We start from the raw sequence: 16,718 nt of genomic DNA, 5'->3' as shown, positions 1-16,718 counted from the left end.
GCCAGGCTGTCATGAGTGTCTCACGTTTCCATCGGCTGTTTGAAATGTCGGTAACTGTTCTGCCATTTATCAAGGAAAACTTCTCAAATGTGAGTATTTGATGCTTTTCTCTGTCATTTATGACAGTAAGCTGAATGTCTTCTGTTGGTCCGACAAACAGGCTGCGGGAAGTCAGAACAAGCATTTTTCACTCCTCTGCTAAAACTCTTCACAGGCTGTTAGAGTTAATCACGGCTTCTGGTGCAGCTGCACTGGAGGTCAACACAGAGGTCAAACTGTGCTCTGGAGTGACCTTCATCATGACTCAAAGGTCAATGCGTCGTGATGGATAAACATGGAGCTATTTCACAGCCTGGCATCCCAGAAGTTGTTCTTATTAATGTCTGATCACTGATTTTAGGAAATTATTCTTTAATGTATAAGGACAACTTAAAACTCTGGGACCAAAACGTAAAAATCTTTGTATTTTTAAGACGACCAGCAGCTCTGTGAGGCTGTAGGCAGGCAGTGCTTTGAGCTAAATGCTAATGCCAGCAAGCTAACAATGACAATGCTAATATTTATACTGTGTTCATTATCTTAGTTTAGCATGCTAACACTTGCTAATTGGCAGTGAGGCTGATTTGTTCTTAAGTCAAAGTAACTGGATGATTGCACCGACGGAAAATTGAAAGTTTGTCCCGATTCATGTTGTTATTTGGAGGAAAAGTCCAAGATTCAAGCTCCGTTTCTACTAAATCTCATTTTAATTCATCCAACAGATGATGCAGATATTTCAGACTGAGCCAAAGTGGTGGCCATCATAGAGTCACTGCCCTAAAACAAATCTTCCATGAAGGTTTTGGATCGACTCCAGGAAACTGAGAAAGGAGCCAATCAGGATGAAGTGGAGCTGTGATCTAATTAGTCAAATTGGTCCAATCAGTTTCCAGCAGCTGAAACTAAAACATCCTCAGCAGCTTGAACAGGAGCTGCTGCTGTCTGCCAGTTAAACACTGTGAAAGTCTTCAGCTTCATTCACGTCATCTGATTCAACCTGTAACTGAATCTGAAGTAATGATACAAAAACTGAAGGCGAGCGCATGAAACAGACCCGCCGCTCGCGTCCAAAGTGATCAGGATCAGCCTTCAGACGCACACATCGGTCAAACCGTCGTTCTGGTTCAAAGGACCACCTCCTCCCCGGCTTCCACGGTGCTAATGCCTCTCAGCCATCTGCCCTGTTTCTCTCCCAAGTCGTCCTGATCAATTAGCCTCCTTCTCGCCGTCGGCCTGTCTGCTGGGCCCCCTCCCCCCTCTGTTTTTCCTGTAGACTCTGTCAAACAGTGGCGTACTGTATGGGCAGAGTGCCCTAAACCCCTGAAACCATCGTGCCGCAAACACTCTCCCAGCCTGCAAAAGGAAGTGGAGAGCCTGCCAAAGATAAAGTGGAGCACCACAAACAAATGGAGTAACTGAGCTCATTAAAGGGGCGGTGTGGTGGGTCAGCATCCTGCTGAAGCCTCATCAGCTTTCAATGACATCATCCGTGTGAGGCTCAGAGTCACGAGAGATCTGACGTACCTGAAAGGAAGCGCGGTGATGAAGACGAGTCCGAAGCATCGTCTTCAGTAAAAGAGGCAGCACCACAGTGAGAAAAGCCTGTTTCCAGTTGTTTATAGAACAAATATCAGTACTCACTGTCAGGAAGAGCAGGGCGTCGTTTCACTGCGGGTGAAACACAAAATTTGGGCATTTGTGTGCTTTCAGGTGAGGTCAGGAAGAAAAAACACAGAAAGAAGGGAGGAAGGAGAGAAAAGGGACGGCGGGAGAGATGAACATGACAATAACCTCACAGTAACACGGGACATGCTAATGCTAGCTAGCACAGTGAAGCGCTCAGTGCAACACGATAACCTTTAATAAGTTAGCAGTGAACCTGTTTACCTGTGAACAGGTGTGTTTGGAGCGTTCCACATCTTTCCCAGTCTGTGAAACATGATGCTTTTTGGAAGCAGGGTTGTAAACCTGCCAGCTGTTGGCGTGCTATCATGCTAATCCTCAGAGGCTAACAAAAGCCAGACCGACGCTGGACCTGAGACAAACGTGATAACTACACACTGGACAACATTCATTTTGTAACATAAACGTCTGGTTGATGCCAGCAGCTGGAAAATGAACTCGACTTGTGTGTAGAGCACCGAGAGTCTGAAAACAGGCCTGCAGTAAAGCAGCGTCAGTGTCTTCACGGGAGAGCGTGTCGTGTAAAGTTAGCAGCAGTCACACGCTCAGACAGGACTTTCCTCTGGAAGGTGATCAGAGGAAACAGTAGAAAAAGGACTTAAAAATGCTTATTGAATATTAAGAAAGACTGCCGTGTATCCAATAGCTCATTTATTCGGTTGGATTATCAGCAGCACATTGAATCATAGAGATATGATCCTGTCATCGGTTAAAAAAGTTATGTATCTGATTAGACTCCAAAATAATAAAACCACCTCCTCATTATTGATCACTGTAGCTTCTACAGGATCCATCGAGTTTCCCAGTGATGTCAGAAGCAGGATTCAGGCCCTCGATCTCCAGCTAAGAGGATGTTTTTGCAGTGAAGTCGATGAAGCAGCAGAACTTCCATCGCAAGTCAATTTCAAGCAGATTCACAGAGCAGCTGGAAATCTGGTGAAGATTTCTCCTCGTCAGTGTTTCTGCTGCAGGTCACGAGCCTCAGATTAACATGTACGTCACACACGACGCAGCATCACCGACACAGTCTGACGACGTGTCGGAGGTTTGTTCCCAGCGCCGAGCTGCATTTGATCCTGGACTCAAACGTCCCGACTGACAGTCCGTCCCTCCAGGCCGCCTTTAGAACATGACCTGGGCTCTGAAGTGCTTCTGCCTGGTGGCGTTGTGGCTCATGCCCATCTTCAGCATCCATTTTGACTTCATCATCTGTACGTACTGCATGTCTCTCGGTTTCTGATGGAAGCCGCTGCCTGAGAGGGACACAGAGGACAGCAGGTGCGTACATTGTGTTGATTAGGCAGGTATGACGTGTGTTCACAGCACTCGCTGTCACAGGACGGAAAACACACATTTATATTAACCTTTAACCTTATGTTAACCTTTTCCCATCAGAGACAGAAACAAAACATGAGCAGCAAACTTTTGGCTAAAGATTCTGAAGTTTTTAATCCTGCAGTAAGTTTTAACGCCTGAGAGCAACAAAAGGAAAAGAGCTTCATCAATAAGACCAAGGTGCCAAAAACACGCCGTTCCTCCACAACACAGAACAGAGTGAAAGTTCACACTCGAGCTCACAGCGAAGGACACGACGTGGCTGAAAAATCGAGCTCCCTGGGCCAAAAGCTGACAGCGACCACGAGAATCAGACTCTGAGATCTTCAGTAAACACAATAAATCAAACGTGGGAGAAGCAGGACTGCAGGTCAGAAGCTCTGAAACGCTGGTAAAATACAAAGTGAAGTATTTTACACACCCAGGGGAGCACATCTCACACAGCAACTGCCTCTTTTTTGGTGGGAGCTGACACAACATTCATTACTACATTCAAAACTGTAGTAATCCTGCAGTACCGTGTACTCCACCGACACCTCGACACAAATACAGAGTGAATACAGTCAAACTGTGAGCAGAGCTGCACAGAGCCTGAAACCGTCAGAGTTCACGAGCTCTTCATGTTCTTCACGGCCTCACTGCCCCCAAAACGTGTGTTTGCTAAAATAAATACTCTCACCATAAACTCCACACCTGACGATAATAAAACACCATTTTAATCAGAAGAAAAGGCAGAAATGGAGGATCTTAATTACGTTGTCAGCTGATGTGTTTCAGACTTATCTTAAAGTGGATTTTTCCTCATCAGTCTGTACGCAAAGGCCCACAATGACGTGATTTTTCAGAATAAAACACATTAAAAAAACCTGCTCTTGCTTCGTCACTGTGGAGGATATTGTATTAAATGAAAAGATGACCTGAATGGAAAACTTGAAAGGGTCTGAAAAACTTTCTGTGCACACTTTTAATGAACAGATAAAAATGTCCTCTTTAGACTTTTGGACCTCCTCTCCTCCACCTGCATTACAATGACATTTGATGTGGGCGTGAAAGTTAATTCTTGGCTTTGTTAATAATATTTCTGCTATAACGTGCCTGTGACGTGCACGTGCATCAGACTGTACCAAACGGCAGTCAGCTCTCTTTCACCTGTAAAACGTTAAACTACTGTAACGCGGCGCCGTCCTGCGTCAATCTTACCTCCATCTCCTCCCCAGCCCAGAGCTTTGTACTGCCGGAGGACTCGGCCGACAGCGTTCTTACTGTGGCTCAGAGCCACCGCCCTCTGCGCTCCGAAGCGCTGTCTGTAGTACCTCATGAGGGAGCGGTGGCCGACCTTAGCACCTGCAGGAACACACAGCGAGGGCGCGTTCTGTTACAACATGAACACACTCAGCACAGAGAGCGAAGTGAACAACGAGCGTCTCTGGGTTAAAAAGCACCGTCTCTTATAAGAGATTTCATGAGCACAAAACTGCAGATTATCACTTGATTCATGATGAGTTCAATGATCCGCACATATTTATGTCTTTATGTCAACGGGGTGTCAGAATATACTGAAACATCCGATTTACAATCCTCAAATTTGATAAGTTGGACCTGGAAAATGTTCAGTGTTTTTGCTTTGGTTAAAAAGTGCAGAAGACCAGACCGGCAGCACTTTCAAAGGTAAATTATTTGTATTCGACGGCCTCAGTGGTACTAAGGCAGAAACAGACAGATCTACACATTCAATTATGTTTTGAATGTAGCTGATTATAGAAAACTCACCTGAAGGGAGGGTCAGCTCCAGCGTTTCGTCGTCGTACTCCAGGGTCTTGTCATCGGGCAGCTCGTCTTCGTCCATTCCAGCTTCCTCTCCCTCCTTCCTGTCCGGGTAGCTGCTCCTGTGGGCACGAAAACAAAGCAGTGTGTGAATCAGAGCGACGACGCCGCTGCAGACATGCCTTCCAGCCTGCAGATGGTGCTGTATCTGTAGGAGACACTCCATCCACTGCAAACAAGGTCAAGCAGAGTCATTTATTAGAAATGTCTTCATTACCTGAAGTCGTAAAAGTCTGCAAACTCCAGGGCAGCGTCGCCGTCTGTGAAAAGCTTACAATGGCTTTTGTCTGTCATGTGACTCTGCACCGCCTCTGTGGAGTAGAACGAGCGGCCCTTCTCGTTACACCACAAACACACGTTCCCAGCGCCGACTTTCTCTCCTGTAACGCAAGAGAGGAACAACACGAGGCAGGATTGAGCATCACCTTCAGTCAGCTGTTCGCGTCGGAAAACAAACGTCTTCCAATGTGTAAAAAATATCAACGCGTACAGCCTCAAAAATGAGTCGAATCGACATGATGGTCAGAAACGAGGAAGCTCGGTTATCTGAGAGGAAGTTCTTCTACAGCAGCTGCAGCTGTTGTCTGAATGAGTCCGACACATTTTCTATCAACATTTCAGTAAATCTGAGAACGGGACTGAACTCTGAATGAGCACATAATCGATATTAAAGGACTCGGATCAGGATCACGGCGTCCCTTCGACAGACTGAAAGCCTTCAACGTTACGAAGAGCTGGCAGCTGTTTTGTCTTGAACTCAAACTTTAAAGTCAAAACAACCTCACTACGAACATTAAGACGCTGAAGAGCGAGAGTTTCCTCTCTTCTCTACTTACTGACTGACTATTGCTGATCTCTGTTCAGCTTTAAATGACTGAACAGCCTTGTCTGATAAAAATCAAACACATTTAACAATGCAGCCGTTGCACCGTTACCTTTACACCCCAAACTCACCCAGGTAGCGGATGAGGCCCTTGAGGTCGACGAGGAACTCCACGTCTGGGATGAAGAAGCTGTGGACTTTGGTCATGTGGGCGACGTTCTTCATGAGTGACTTGGAGTGGTGGGGGCAGAACAGGCAGTCGATGACGGGGATGGCGCCCGGCAGAGCGGGAGGCTGGCAGTCCGACAGAGCCGCCGAGTCTCCTTCCTCTTGATCCATCGTCTCCTCTTCATCCTCCTCCTCCATTTCTTCATCATCATCCTCTTCCTCCTCGTCAACGTCCTCCCAATCCTCTGGAAGGTTTTTATTGGAACATGGTGTCAGTTTTTCACACAAACACTCACGAAGACCTTAAACTCTCACTGAACTGACATTCTGCACCTTTATCTTACAACTGCTGGGAGTGTATTTACTCTCATTACGCAGGTTTTCAAGTGTAAGTACCTATAAAAAAGCAATTAATTAAGTGATCAATTAAGAAACCAACAACAAACAAACCAGCAGTGAGTGTATCTACCAATCTAAGTATGAGTAGATGTCCATCAAAAACACACCTGTGAGCCACACAGGAATATTCAGAGATGTCCATGATGGCTTCACTTCTCCTCCTTACCTTCCCCAGCCGTGGCTCCCTCTTCTCTCTCTCGCCTCTTGGCCTGCTCCTCCAGCCACATCATCCTGGGGGGTTTCTCCACCTTCTGCGTCCTCTGCTTTGTCACCACTTGTGACGTCTGGGCTGTTCCTTGCTTTGCTGGGCTCGACCTCTGCTGCTCCTTCAGGGCCTGCTGCAGGGCCTCGTTCCTGGCGTCATGGTCCACCTTCTCGTCGCCAAGTCCCTTCTCCAGGTTCTTCTCGTTCATCTTCTCCACCTTCCTCTGGGCGGCAAGCAGCGCCTGCTTCTCTGCCTGCTGGTGTTTGTGGGACTGCAGGTGGTTCTGGTAGGCGTTGGTGCTGGAGAACTTCTTGTTGCAGACGGCGCAGCCCTCCATGGCCGCCGCGTCGCTCAGCTGCTGTTCGGCGGCTGCCCGCTGTGCCAGGACGCGCTCCTGAAAGTTCTCAGCAGTGACCGGCGGCATGTCGGCCACCTTGCGCTTCAGATTGTAGCGGTGCCAGTCGGTTTTGTAGTGAGCTCGCTGCACCTCGCCGTCTGCAAAAGCCACTCGGCAGCTGATGCAGGTGTAGGACGCCATGGCAATCTGAAGGCGAGATGGGAAAGCCAGATTAAGATTAAGGATGATTCAAACAATTTACCAGCAGTCGCAGCCCGACATGTAAGAAAGCTATTCTATCCAACCCATTAGTTTGATGATCAAATTATCATCATGATTAACAGATTTTGAAAACACCTCTTGGTTTAAAGTAATACTTTCAAAAGCACTGGAAACTCCAAAGGTTTGCAGTGCATTTGAATTTCAGTGTAACCTTCATGATGTTTGGATTTACTACGGGGTCGTTGTGTCAGGCAATATTAGCTTTATCCGGGTGAAACATTAGCCAACAGACTGGACACTTGGTGAGTTATGTACAAAATAAAGTAACGAGTCAGCTTATCACATAAATAACCTTCATTTTAACTGTTCCTGTTGCGTCCTTTTATTTTAGATTTTTGGTTTCGGTTAAACACTGTATTGAACTACATTAGTTTGCTTGTAAGTCTGTGCTTTTGCACTGTTTACGTGTTAATGTTTACTGTATACTCACCTTGAATTGCCCCAGTGTTTTACCAATAAAGGGCCTTTGCCTTGCCATGGGTTTCATAACATTAATTTACATGGTTAAACTTGTGTAACATCAAGCCTGGTTAGCATGTTAGCCTAGCCCATCTAGCCACACAGCCGCTAGCTGTGGGGTAGAGTCAGAGGCATGAAAGCGTTAGCTAACGTTACCGACCGTAAGTTAATAAAAGAAAATCAACAACTTAATTCTACATGAACTCTACAAACTGCGGTGCTGCGCCAGTCTAAGACTACAACGTATGCTATCGCCAGGTAGCAAAAAGCTATCCAGACATCAAGTATTTCAGTATAAACACTGGAAACAACAGCTCAAAGCTCACACTTTCAGAATAATCATGACGACGACAGAAGAATGTGGTAGCAGGCGACTAATATACAACCTTTACTCACTTTTTCAATGAGCCGTTTCCTCCAAGAAATGCGTTTAAAGCTCTTCTTGGGTAAAGTGGGCCCCGTCTCACTCTACCGTCAGTAAACCACACCACCACACGAGGTTAACTTCCTGGTTTCTTCTTCGTGAGTGTCGGCGGTGGGCAACCAGGGCTTCAGATGCATTACCGTCACCTACTGCTTCGGATGTGTATGACACGTTGACCAGAAAAAGCATTCTAAGCACTAAAGGAGATTTACATTTCTTAGTCTAGTTTTTAGCAAGTGTGTTTTGACACAATACACACTTGAAGACTTATGAGTTGTTTTATTCAGCAATATAAGAGGCCTTTAAAGCCGTGGATATTTGAAAGAATTCTATTTTGTCATTGTGAGTTTAAGTTAAACATAAATTCAATTCCTTTTGATTTTATGTCTTGTTATTAACATATTTTGTCCTCATCATCATTCACCTGCTACAGTCACTCCTGGCCAGTGGAGGGAGCTATTGCACAATATCTGTGCCCATTTAAGAATGCAACTTGGTGACATCCAGAAAAACAGGATGTGTGGATCCGTCTGACACCGCAGTTGAACAAAAGAAGTTCAAGTCTTTAATGAACATTAAATGTTGTCTATATAGACTCAAACTCATGCCACAAAGCATTGCCCATATTATCAGCTTTATTTCATGATCACCTCATCAATATATTCTTGACAGTCTTTGGCACTGCCCGTGTTTTATCGATCATCTCACATTGTTAAAACTTGTGAGGTCTTAGTTTGGTTTATCTGACATTATGAACCAGAGGACATTAAATCAAACATAAGATGTTAAGGATGGCATAATATAATATAATAGACGCACAATGGATGGTGAAATCAAATCATACAGTTTAGTCTCTGTAAGGACAAGTGTAATTATGGATGTTATTTCATGTAATGAACATCTCTGTTGTTGTGAAATCATTAGCATTTCGTTGGGTTGAAGCACCAAAGCTGCTTGGTTAGGTTTACAAAAAGGTCGTTCACTTTTGGTTTCACTTTTGTTTTCTCACTGGACACACGCCCTGGTCTCCTGAGTGAAAGCTGTGTCTTTGTTTGACCCATCCATCCAATCCACCTTCCTCCATTTGCTGACTTTTTTGTTCTTTATACTACCTGAGAGTCCAACATTGGTGTGAATGGGTTTCAACTGCAGTTAGAGGTTGTGGTCATGATCCAGCCAGAACATCCAGCTGAGCCTGAACTTTGTCAAAGTGTTTTCAAGAACAAGCTGATAAGACTTTTGGTCAGGATTTTGCACAGTTGCGTTTGAGCTGATCGTCCTCTTCAGTGAACTGTGATTTCTTTTCCCTCTAACATTTCATCTGCAAGTTTTTAATTCAGCCTTCAAATGACTGACTGAAGTGATTCACACCCTTGATTGTCCCATTTTATTTTCATAACCTAGCAGAGCCTGAATATCAAGTCCTCCTGCATCTTCATTGTTACCTCCGGAAAGAGGAAATCCCGTTCACCCCTCCCATCGGCATTTATAGGAAACAACAGCAGTCCTTTGAAACAAAAACAGTGCACATGGAGGGTAGACTTTCACATTTATTACACAATCTCTTTAACATTTTTCTTCTTGACAATCTGTGAGACTGTTGAACATTTAGTGGTCAACTTGGACAGTTATAAACACCCATGAATTAACTGTTATTATAGATCTTAACTGTGACTGACTGAATATGTACGAGACACACCAGTTTCATCAATCTGCTGCAGTCCAGCATCACAAAGTCAGAATTTCTTATGCAAAGCAGCTCAGTTTTTATTCTATCCCCAGCCAGGAACCCAGTTTTTTCCCCCACTCTACAACCTTTGTAGCAACACCATTTATCAGCTCAAGTACGACATTACTGCTCTCAGCTTTCCTTCTAAGCTCCTCTTCATGCTTTTTTTGCATTTCTTTCATTTTCTCTTCAATTTCTTTCTCACGGGTGTCCCTTAACTGATTATTCTTCTCCACGTCGTCCTTCACTTTCTTCATCTGTTGCTCATATTTTTTCTCGATTTTCTTCCTCATGGCCTCCTGCTCTTTCAGGATTTGCTCTTCTTTCTCTTTCAGGAGTCGTTCTTTTTCCTCTTCAATCGCCTTCTCTGCTGCCTGGAACATTTCCGTGGTGTAATGGTTTCCTCCGTTTTTCTCCGTTATGCTTCTGATCTTGTTGAGCAGCTCCTTCACCTGAGAACGATCTTCCAGCTCGTTATTGAAGACCTGGTAGTGGCCGTTACACTTAGCCACAAGTTCCTGCAGTTCTTCGCTCTTCATCAAGAACTTCTCAATAGGGACTCCTTTGAGCAGGTCACCGTGGGTGAAGAGAACCAGGCTGTATCTGTGTGCTTCCTCTCCAAAGATCTTCTGAATCTTCTGCACCGTCTTCTTTTCTTCCTCTGTGAGTCTGCCCAGTCTGATGATCACCAGGAAGACATGGGGTCCAGGAGAAGCATAAGAAATGCTCTGGACAACATGTTTAAGGGTAACCTTTTCATCAGTACTGGTGTCAAACAGACCCGGAGTGTCGATAACAGCAACCCGTTGCCCATCTACCTCACCAAGGGCCTTGGCACAGTGTGCAGTCACAGAATTGAAGGAGAAGTCTGATTCAAAGTACTTCGTTCCCAGAATGGTGTTTCCTGTGGCGCTCTTCCCAACTCCAGTCTTCCCCACCATCACAATCCTGAGCTCCTTATTGTTGTACCTGGTCGGTCCTGATGGCATGTCTGTGAAAATGAACAAATATTTGCCACTGTAGGTATTCATCAGACTGCACAGCACAACATGGTCAGCTTTGACATTGCGCAGCTTTGAAAACTTGACTACTAGTTTAGTTTTTATTGTGGTTAATTGTTTGTATGCTGCCCGCATGTTGGGCCAGGAGAAGCAACAGAAACACCTGTATGTATGATGCAGCACAGAGTGAGTCTGGGAGTGTAAATCCCAAACTCAGAAAAAGATTTGAGAAAAGTTCTTTTTCCATTTAAGCACCTTTACAGCTGTGAAGATCCGTTCATTACTTTGATAAAAGTGATGATAGAAGTCCTGAATACAGTTAATTGACCTACCAGTTTTGGAAAATTTGCAGGCCATAGTTGGTGATGCTGAGAAGAGTCGATCTACTGCTGAAGTGAAGAAGTCTGTCTGCAATGAGACGTCTTTATAAAAGCACTGAGAGGAACGAGTCAACAATCAACTGTCGTCCTCCACAGTCACTCAGCCCACCTTTAATTCTGTCTACATTTCCTTATAAGGACTTCATGCAACAAGCCACGCCCATAAAACACTGCTGGCTTTGAAGAGCATTGAACACCGAGTCTGAAGTTCAGTGAAATGTCTCCAAGATTAAGTCTGAATGTTTTTAAAGCCTTTCTATCATTCATGAAAGTATAAAATCCTGGTCTGCCTTAATGAACAGAGCAAGAGGGAAGTCTTTGCTTACTGTCTCGTGACATGATGGCTTCACTTCTCAGATTTGTTTGTTTAAATCCTGCTGCAATAACAAAAAATGACAATGAGGTCAAACAAATGTGAAAAATTGGACTTGACTTTAATGCACAACTGGGAAAATATTTTCAGACCCGCACAGACAGACACCAAATATCTGTACACATTCAAGGAATTTGAGTCTGATTTTTCCATTGCTCTCAAAGTACTCAGACAGGAAAAGAACAACAACAGCTAAGAACAACAAACCTGACCAAATAAATGGAGGGAATAGACATGACCACAATTCAAAGGACCGGTTAGGTCGATCTGCATATAACTAACACTTTTCCACTTTCAAATCATGTGTAGGACACACACAAAAGTCCAATTTTGTGTGTAGGTGAGATGTCAACCCATCCAATTAATGAGCCAATCAAGAGACAGGAGACCTTTGCTGTCACGAATGAAACAAGTTCAGATTGCAGGTTGGTCAGGCTTTTGTCACCAGAACTACTTGGTTAGGTTTACTCACCAAAACTAATTGGAAAGTTAGGTTTAGGCACAGGACTAGTTAGTTTGGTGCAGGCACCAATTAATACCTGGTTTGGTTTAGGTACCAAAGGTTAAGATGGTTCACTTTTGGTTTCACTTTTGATTTCCCAAAAGGACACACACCCCGGTCTCCTTGGTGAAAGTATTAACCCAAAGGTCTCAACCCTAAATGGAAATTCTTAAAAAATGTCAAAATTCTGAGAATTTCATGTCTAGGAGAAACTCTTTGTACTAGGAGGCTTCATGAATACAGCCCCCGGTGTTACGCCCGACAATAAAATGTTTTAAATGTAGGTTTCTTACAATAAATCTTCACAAAATATCTAACAATTACAATAAATGGGAAAAACAAGAATTAAATTCCATGCAAATGGAAAATAATTTCTGTTTCGACACAGGCAGACAGACAGACACATTCATTGAAAAGAAAACAAATTTAGTTGTTTCATCATACATTTAATTGACAATAGACACTCCAGTTAGACTGCACCCTCAGCAGTCAGCTGCCGGTGCTCATTGTGCTGTGATAACTGCTGTAAAGTCAGTGTGGCAGTGACCCAGCCAGAACCTCCAGCTGAGCCTGAACTTTGTTTTCGAGAACAACCTCCAAAGTTTTTTGCTTCAGGATTTTGCAGGATTGTGTTTGAGCTGATTTTCTTCATCAGTTAAGGGTGATTTCGTTTCCCTCTATGATTTTATGGCTAAGTTTTTAATTCAACCTTCAAATGATCGATTGAAATCACTCACACCCTTAACTGTACCATTTTATTTTTAGAATGTAGCACAGCTTGAATATCCGGTCCTCCTGCATTTTCATGGTTCCTTCTGTCCACCATCAAACAGTGCATCTCGTTCACCCCTCCCATCAGCATTTACAGGAAATAACAGCAGTTCTTTTAAACTGCCAAGAATACAGTGCACATGGAGCGTAGACTTTGAATTGTGTAGTGTCTGTTCACATGACGGCAAATGAACATGCCCCTCCCATCAGCATTTACAGGAATTAACACTGCTTCTTGTGTTCTTGTGCGCCCAAAATACTGTGCACATGGAGTGAAGGCAGCTCTTTGAACTGTAGTTCTTATTCTCTGTTCATAAAACATGTGTGCTGCAAACCCAGTCAGCAGTTCAGCAAATGCTGCAAGACTGTGAGCTTTCAGCAGGGCTTTTAGATAAAACAGACACAACTCCACCTCAAGAATATGATGTAGTGCAATGGTGTTTTCTGAAAAGTGCAGTACATATAGCTTAAACATACACAGCAGAGCCCTCTGAGGGTCCAGCCCAGCATGAAGTGGTAGAAAATATACATTTAGAGTTTTGTGTGCATGATTGCTGAGCAGCATGCAAGGAATTTTAACAAGTACTTTAAGTACTTTAAGGTCTGATCCAAAACAATAGAGTCTGCACTTCCTTTGTGTTTGTTCACTTGCTCAAATGCAGTTAATGCAGAATGCTGAGAGCAGGACAGACACAGAGTGTTGTTGTTATCAGGCTGTGCTTCATTCCAAAGCAAGGACACAGACACTGTGCATTCATGCTTGGTTTATAGTATAATGTGAAAGATGATCAGTCTCATCACCCCTTGACCAGAAACCGCCAAGTCAGGAGATATTTATCACTCTTTAAAGTGCAGAAGGTGACAAATCAAACTAGAAAGCACATTATCTTTTCAAACACTTTTCACTCATTAAACATAATTAAAAACCAAGAATGAATCAGTACAAATATAACAACTCCTTTTAGTTGAATTGCTGACCCAGACCTCTTTACGACAATTCTGCAAGAGCAAATGTCTTTACCTGATTAGGGATAGAATACTGTTCAGTTGCATTTGGCAATACATCTTGTTTAAATATGGAAGTGTATCTTGTTCTTTTAGTGCCACTGTACAACTGATATAATCAAGAGAACAGTGCTCGATGGAGTTAAAGTGGGATTTATCTTGTTTACTCGGGGCTTCAGCGATCGAGTCGGCCAAATTACGAACACACAGGAAGGGGACAAAGATTTCTGCTTTTTAGCCATGCTGCTGGTCAGTGTGTCGGTTCTGTCAGTCAGTCCAGACTGAAACATCTCCACTGACTGGATTGGCATCAAATAATTAAGTAGAAGTAAAGACCCTCAGGATGAGTTCTGATAACTTTGATCCAGACTTTTCATCTGATGCCGTCGAGTCTGTCTCTCTTTGCCGCTCAGCTGTATTGTAAACAGTGAATGCTAACATGCTACCGTGCTAATCAAAGATGGTGAAAACATCAACATGGTAGCATCATCATCGTGTTAGCATGCTGACTGACCTTATGGCTCAAAGTAGACTCTCTCAGAGATCTTTTTTCTCTAACATTATTTATTTTACTGTCTCCATTTTCATGAATAATTTCACTTTGAAATTTAAAACTTAAAGGTTCATGTGTGTGTGATATGTTTGTTTAGGTCCTTTAAATTTGCAGTTAATCATTTTTGTAGGTTTCATTTTTTAAAAAAGTCTAAACTGTCAGTGTGAGAATCTTCTCTCTGAGCTGCTCAGACATCAGGACTTAAAATGTGCATTTTACAATAACCCGTGTCTTTAAGATCATGTGTGGATTGAAATTTGTGACCTAATTTTGGCCAGTGGTGTGAATTTGTAAATGCATTAAATCTTTAAATTATAGCACCCTCGTGTGGCTGATTAATGGTGGTGAAAGAACTATTGAGAATTTTTTTACCAGCAAAATGAACTTAAAGCACCAGAATAATCTTAACATAATAGGCACACAATGGACAGTGAAATCAAATCATACAGTTTAGTCTCTGTAAGGACAAGGTGTAATTATGAATGTTATTTTATGTAATGAACATCTTTGCTGAAAAACTGAAAGCCATATTTTAAAAGAGGCCGACAAAGTGTTTGAAGACACAGGCCTGCTTGTGCAGTAGCCTGTTCACATGCTGACAGTTGGTGTATTTGCTTGCTTACGTTTGTCTCAGCTTTTATCAGCATCAGTCATCACTACTGTTGCAGTATTATTGCTTTGGGTGGGACGTGATTGCATCCTACTGAGATCCTGTTCACCCCTCCCATCGGCATTTATAGGAAACAACAGCAGTCCTTTCAAACAAAAACAGTGCACATGGAGGGTAGACTTTCACATTTAGTACACAATCTCTGACATTTTTCTTCTTGACAATCTGTGAGACTGTTGAACATTTAGTGGTCAACTTGGACAGTTATAAACACCCATGAATTAACTGTTATTATAGATCATAACTGTGACTGACTGAATATGTACGAGACACCAGTTTCATCAATCTGCTGCAGTCCAACATCACAAAGCCAGAATTTCTTATGCAAAGCAGCTCAGTTTTTATTCTGTCTACAGCCGGGAACCCAGTTTTTTCACCAATACTTCTACGACTTTGGTAACAAAAACATTTATCAGCTGAAGTACCATCTCATTGCTCTCAGCTTTCCTTCTAAGCTCCTCTTCATGCTTTTTTTGCATTTCTTTCATTTTCTCTTCAATTTCTTTCTCACGGGTGTCCCTTAACTGATTATTCTTCTCCACGTCGTCCTTCACTTTCTTCATCTGTTGCTCATATTTTTTCTCGATTTTCTTCCTCATGGCCTCCTGCTCTTTCAGGATTTGCTCTTCTTTCTCTTTCAGGAGTCGTTCTTTTTCCTCTTCAATCGCCTTCTCTGCTGCCTGGAACATTTCCGTGGTGTAATGGTTTCCTCCGTTTTTCTCCGTTATGCTTCTGATCTTGTTGAGCAGCTCCTTCACCTGAGAACGATCTTCCAGCTCGTTATTGAAGACCTGGTAGTGGCCGTTACACTTAGCCACAAGTTCCTGCAGTTCTTCGCTCTCCATCAAGAACTTCTCAATAGGGACTCCTTTGAGCAGGTCACCGTGGGTGAAGAGAACCAGGCTGTATTTGTGTGCTTCCTCTCCAAAGATCTTCTGAATCTTCTCCACCGTCTTCTTTTCTTCCTCTGTGAGTCTGCCCAGTCTGATGATCACCAGGAAGACATGGGGTCCAGGAGAAGCATAAGAAATGCTCTGGACAACATGTTTAAGGGTAACCTTTTCATCAGTACTGGTGTCAAACAGACCCGGAGTGTCGATAACAGCAACCCGTTGTCCATCTACCTCACCAAGGGCCTTGGCACAGTGTGCAGTCACAGAATTGAAGGAGAAGTCTGATTCAAAGTACTTGTCTCCCAGAATGGTGTTTCCTGTGGTGCTCTTCCCAACTCCAGTCTTCCCCACCATCACAATCCTGAGCTCCTTATTGTTGTACCTGGTCGGTCCTGATGGCATGTCTGTGAAAATGAACAAATATTTGCCACTGTAGGTATTCATCAAACTGCACAGCACAACATGGTCAGCTTTGACATTGCGCAGCTTTGAAAACTTGACTACTAGTTTAGTTTTTATTGTGGTTAATTGTTTGTATGCTGCCCGCATGTTGGGCCAGGAGAAGCAACAGAAACACCTGTATGTATGATGCAGCACAGAGTGAGTCTGGGAGTGTAAATCCCAAACTCAGAAAAAGATTTGAGAAAAGTTCTTTTTCCATTTAAGCACCTTTACAGCTGTGAAGATCCGTTCATTACTTTGACAAAAAGTGATGATAGAAGTCCTGAATACAGTTAATTGACCTACCAGTTTTGGAAAATTTGCAGGCCATAGTTGGTGATGCTGAGAAGAGTCGATCTACTGCTGAAGTGAAGAAGTCTGTCTGCAATGAGACGTCTTTATAAAAGCACTGAGAGGAATGA

General features: G+C 43.4%; 3 protein-coding genes across 3 annotated transcripts; all 3 read right to left on the bottom strand.

Annotated features, from left to right (window-relative positions):
- Positions 1-2,358: 2,358 nt before the first annotated feature.
- znf622 (zinc finger protein 622) lies at positions 2,359-8,058 on the bottom strand. The gene is made up of 7 exons (XM_076744666.1): positions 7,951-8,058; positions 6,438-7,020; positions 5,836-6,117; positions 5,099-5,261; positions 4,828-4,943; positions 4,258-4,401; positions 2,359-2,975 (listed from the first exon to the last, which is right to left on the bottom strand). Exons 2-7 carry the CDS (start codon positions 7,012-7,014, stop codon positions 2,845-2,847), a joined length of 1,413 nt encoding a protein of 470 aa, XP_076600781.1. The 5' UTR covers positions 7,015-7,020; positions 7,951-8,058; the 3' UTR covers positions 2,359-2,844.
- Positions 8,059-8,953: 895 nt separating this feature from the next.
- Positions 8,954-11,442, bottom strand: LOC143329037 (GTPase IMAP family member 9-like). The gene is made up of 3 exons (XM_076744669.1): positions 11,415-11,442; positions 11,041-11,130; positions 8,954-10,698 (listed from the first exon to the last, which is right to left on the bottom strand). Exons 1-3 carry the CDS (start codon positions 11,425-11,427, stop codon positions 9,746-9,748), a joined length of 1,056 nt encoding a protein of 351 aa, XP_076600784.1. The 5' UTR covers positions 11,428-11,442; the 3' UTR covers positions 8,954-9,745.
- A 65-nt stretch (positions 11,443-11,507) lies between these two features.
- LOC143329038 (GTPase IMAP family member 7-like) lies at positions 11,508-16,718 on the bottom strand. The gene is made up of 2 exons (XM_076744670.1): positions 16,603-16,718; positions 11,508-16,259 (listed from the first exon to the last, which is right to left on the bottom strand). The coding sequence occupies exons 1-2, from the start codon at positions 16,625-16,627 to the stop codon at positions 15,313-15,315; spliced, it is 972 nt and encodes a 323-aa protein (XP_076600785.1). The 5' UTR covers positions 16,628-16,718; the 3' UTR covers positions 11,508-15,312.

Source organism: Chaetodon auriga, chromosome 12, assembly GCF_051107435.1.
Source record: "Chaetodon auriga isolate fChaAug3 chromosome 12, fChaAug3.hap1, whole genome shotgun sequence".
NCBI lineage: Eukaryota > Metazoa > Chordata > Actinopteri > Chaetodontiformes > Chaetodontidae > Chaetodon > Chaetodon auriga.
Note: the sequence above shows the minus strand (reverse complement) of the source record. Positions and strands in the feature narration are given on the sequence as shown.

Coding starts and splice junctions, on each gene's coding strand:
- znf622 (XM_076744666.1), bottom strand. CDS start 7,014: ATGGCGTCCTACACCTGCATCAGCTGCCGAGTGGCTTTTGCAGACGGC. Junction 4,944..5,098: donor GCAGACTTTTACGACTTCAG/GTAATGAAGACA, acceptor TCGTGCCCACAG/GAGCAGCTACCCGGACAGGA. Junction 2,976..4,257: donor GGGCTGGGGAGGAGATGGAG/GTAAGATTGACG, acceptor TGTCCCTCTCAG/GCAGCGGCTTCCATCAGAAA.
- LOC143329037 (XM_076744669.1), bottom strand. Junction 10,699..11,040: donor CTGCAAATTTTCCAAAACTG/GTAGGTCAATTA, acceptor TCATTTTCACAG/ACATGCCATCAGGACCGACC.
- LOC143329038 (XM_076744670.1), bottom strand. CDS start 16,627: ATGGCCTGCAAATTTTCCAAAACTG. Junction 16,260..16,602: donor CTGCAAATTTTCCAAAACTG/GTAGGTCAATTA, acceptor TCATTTTCACAG/ACATGCCATCAGGACCGACC.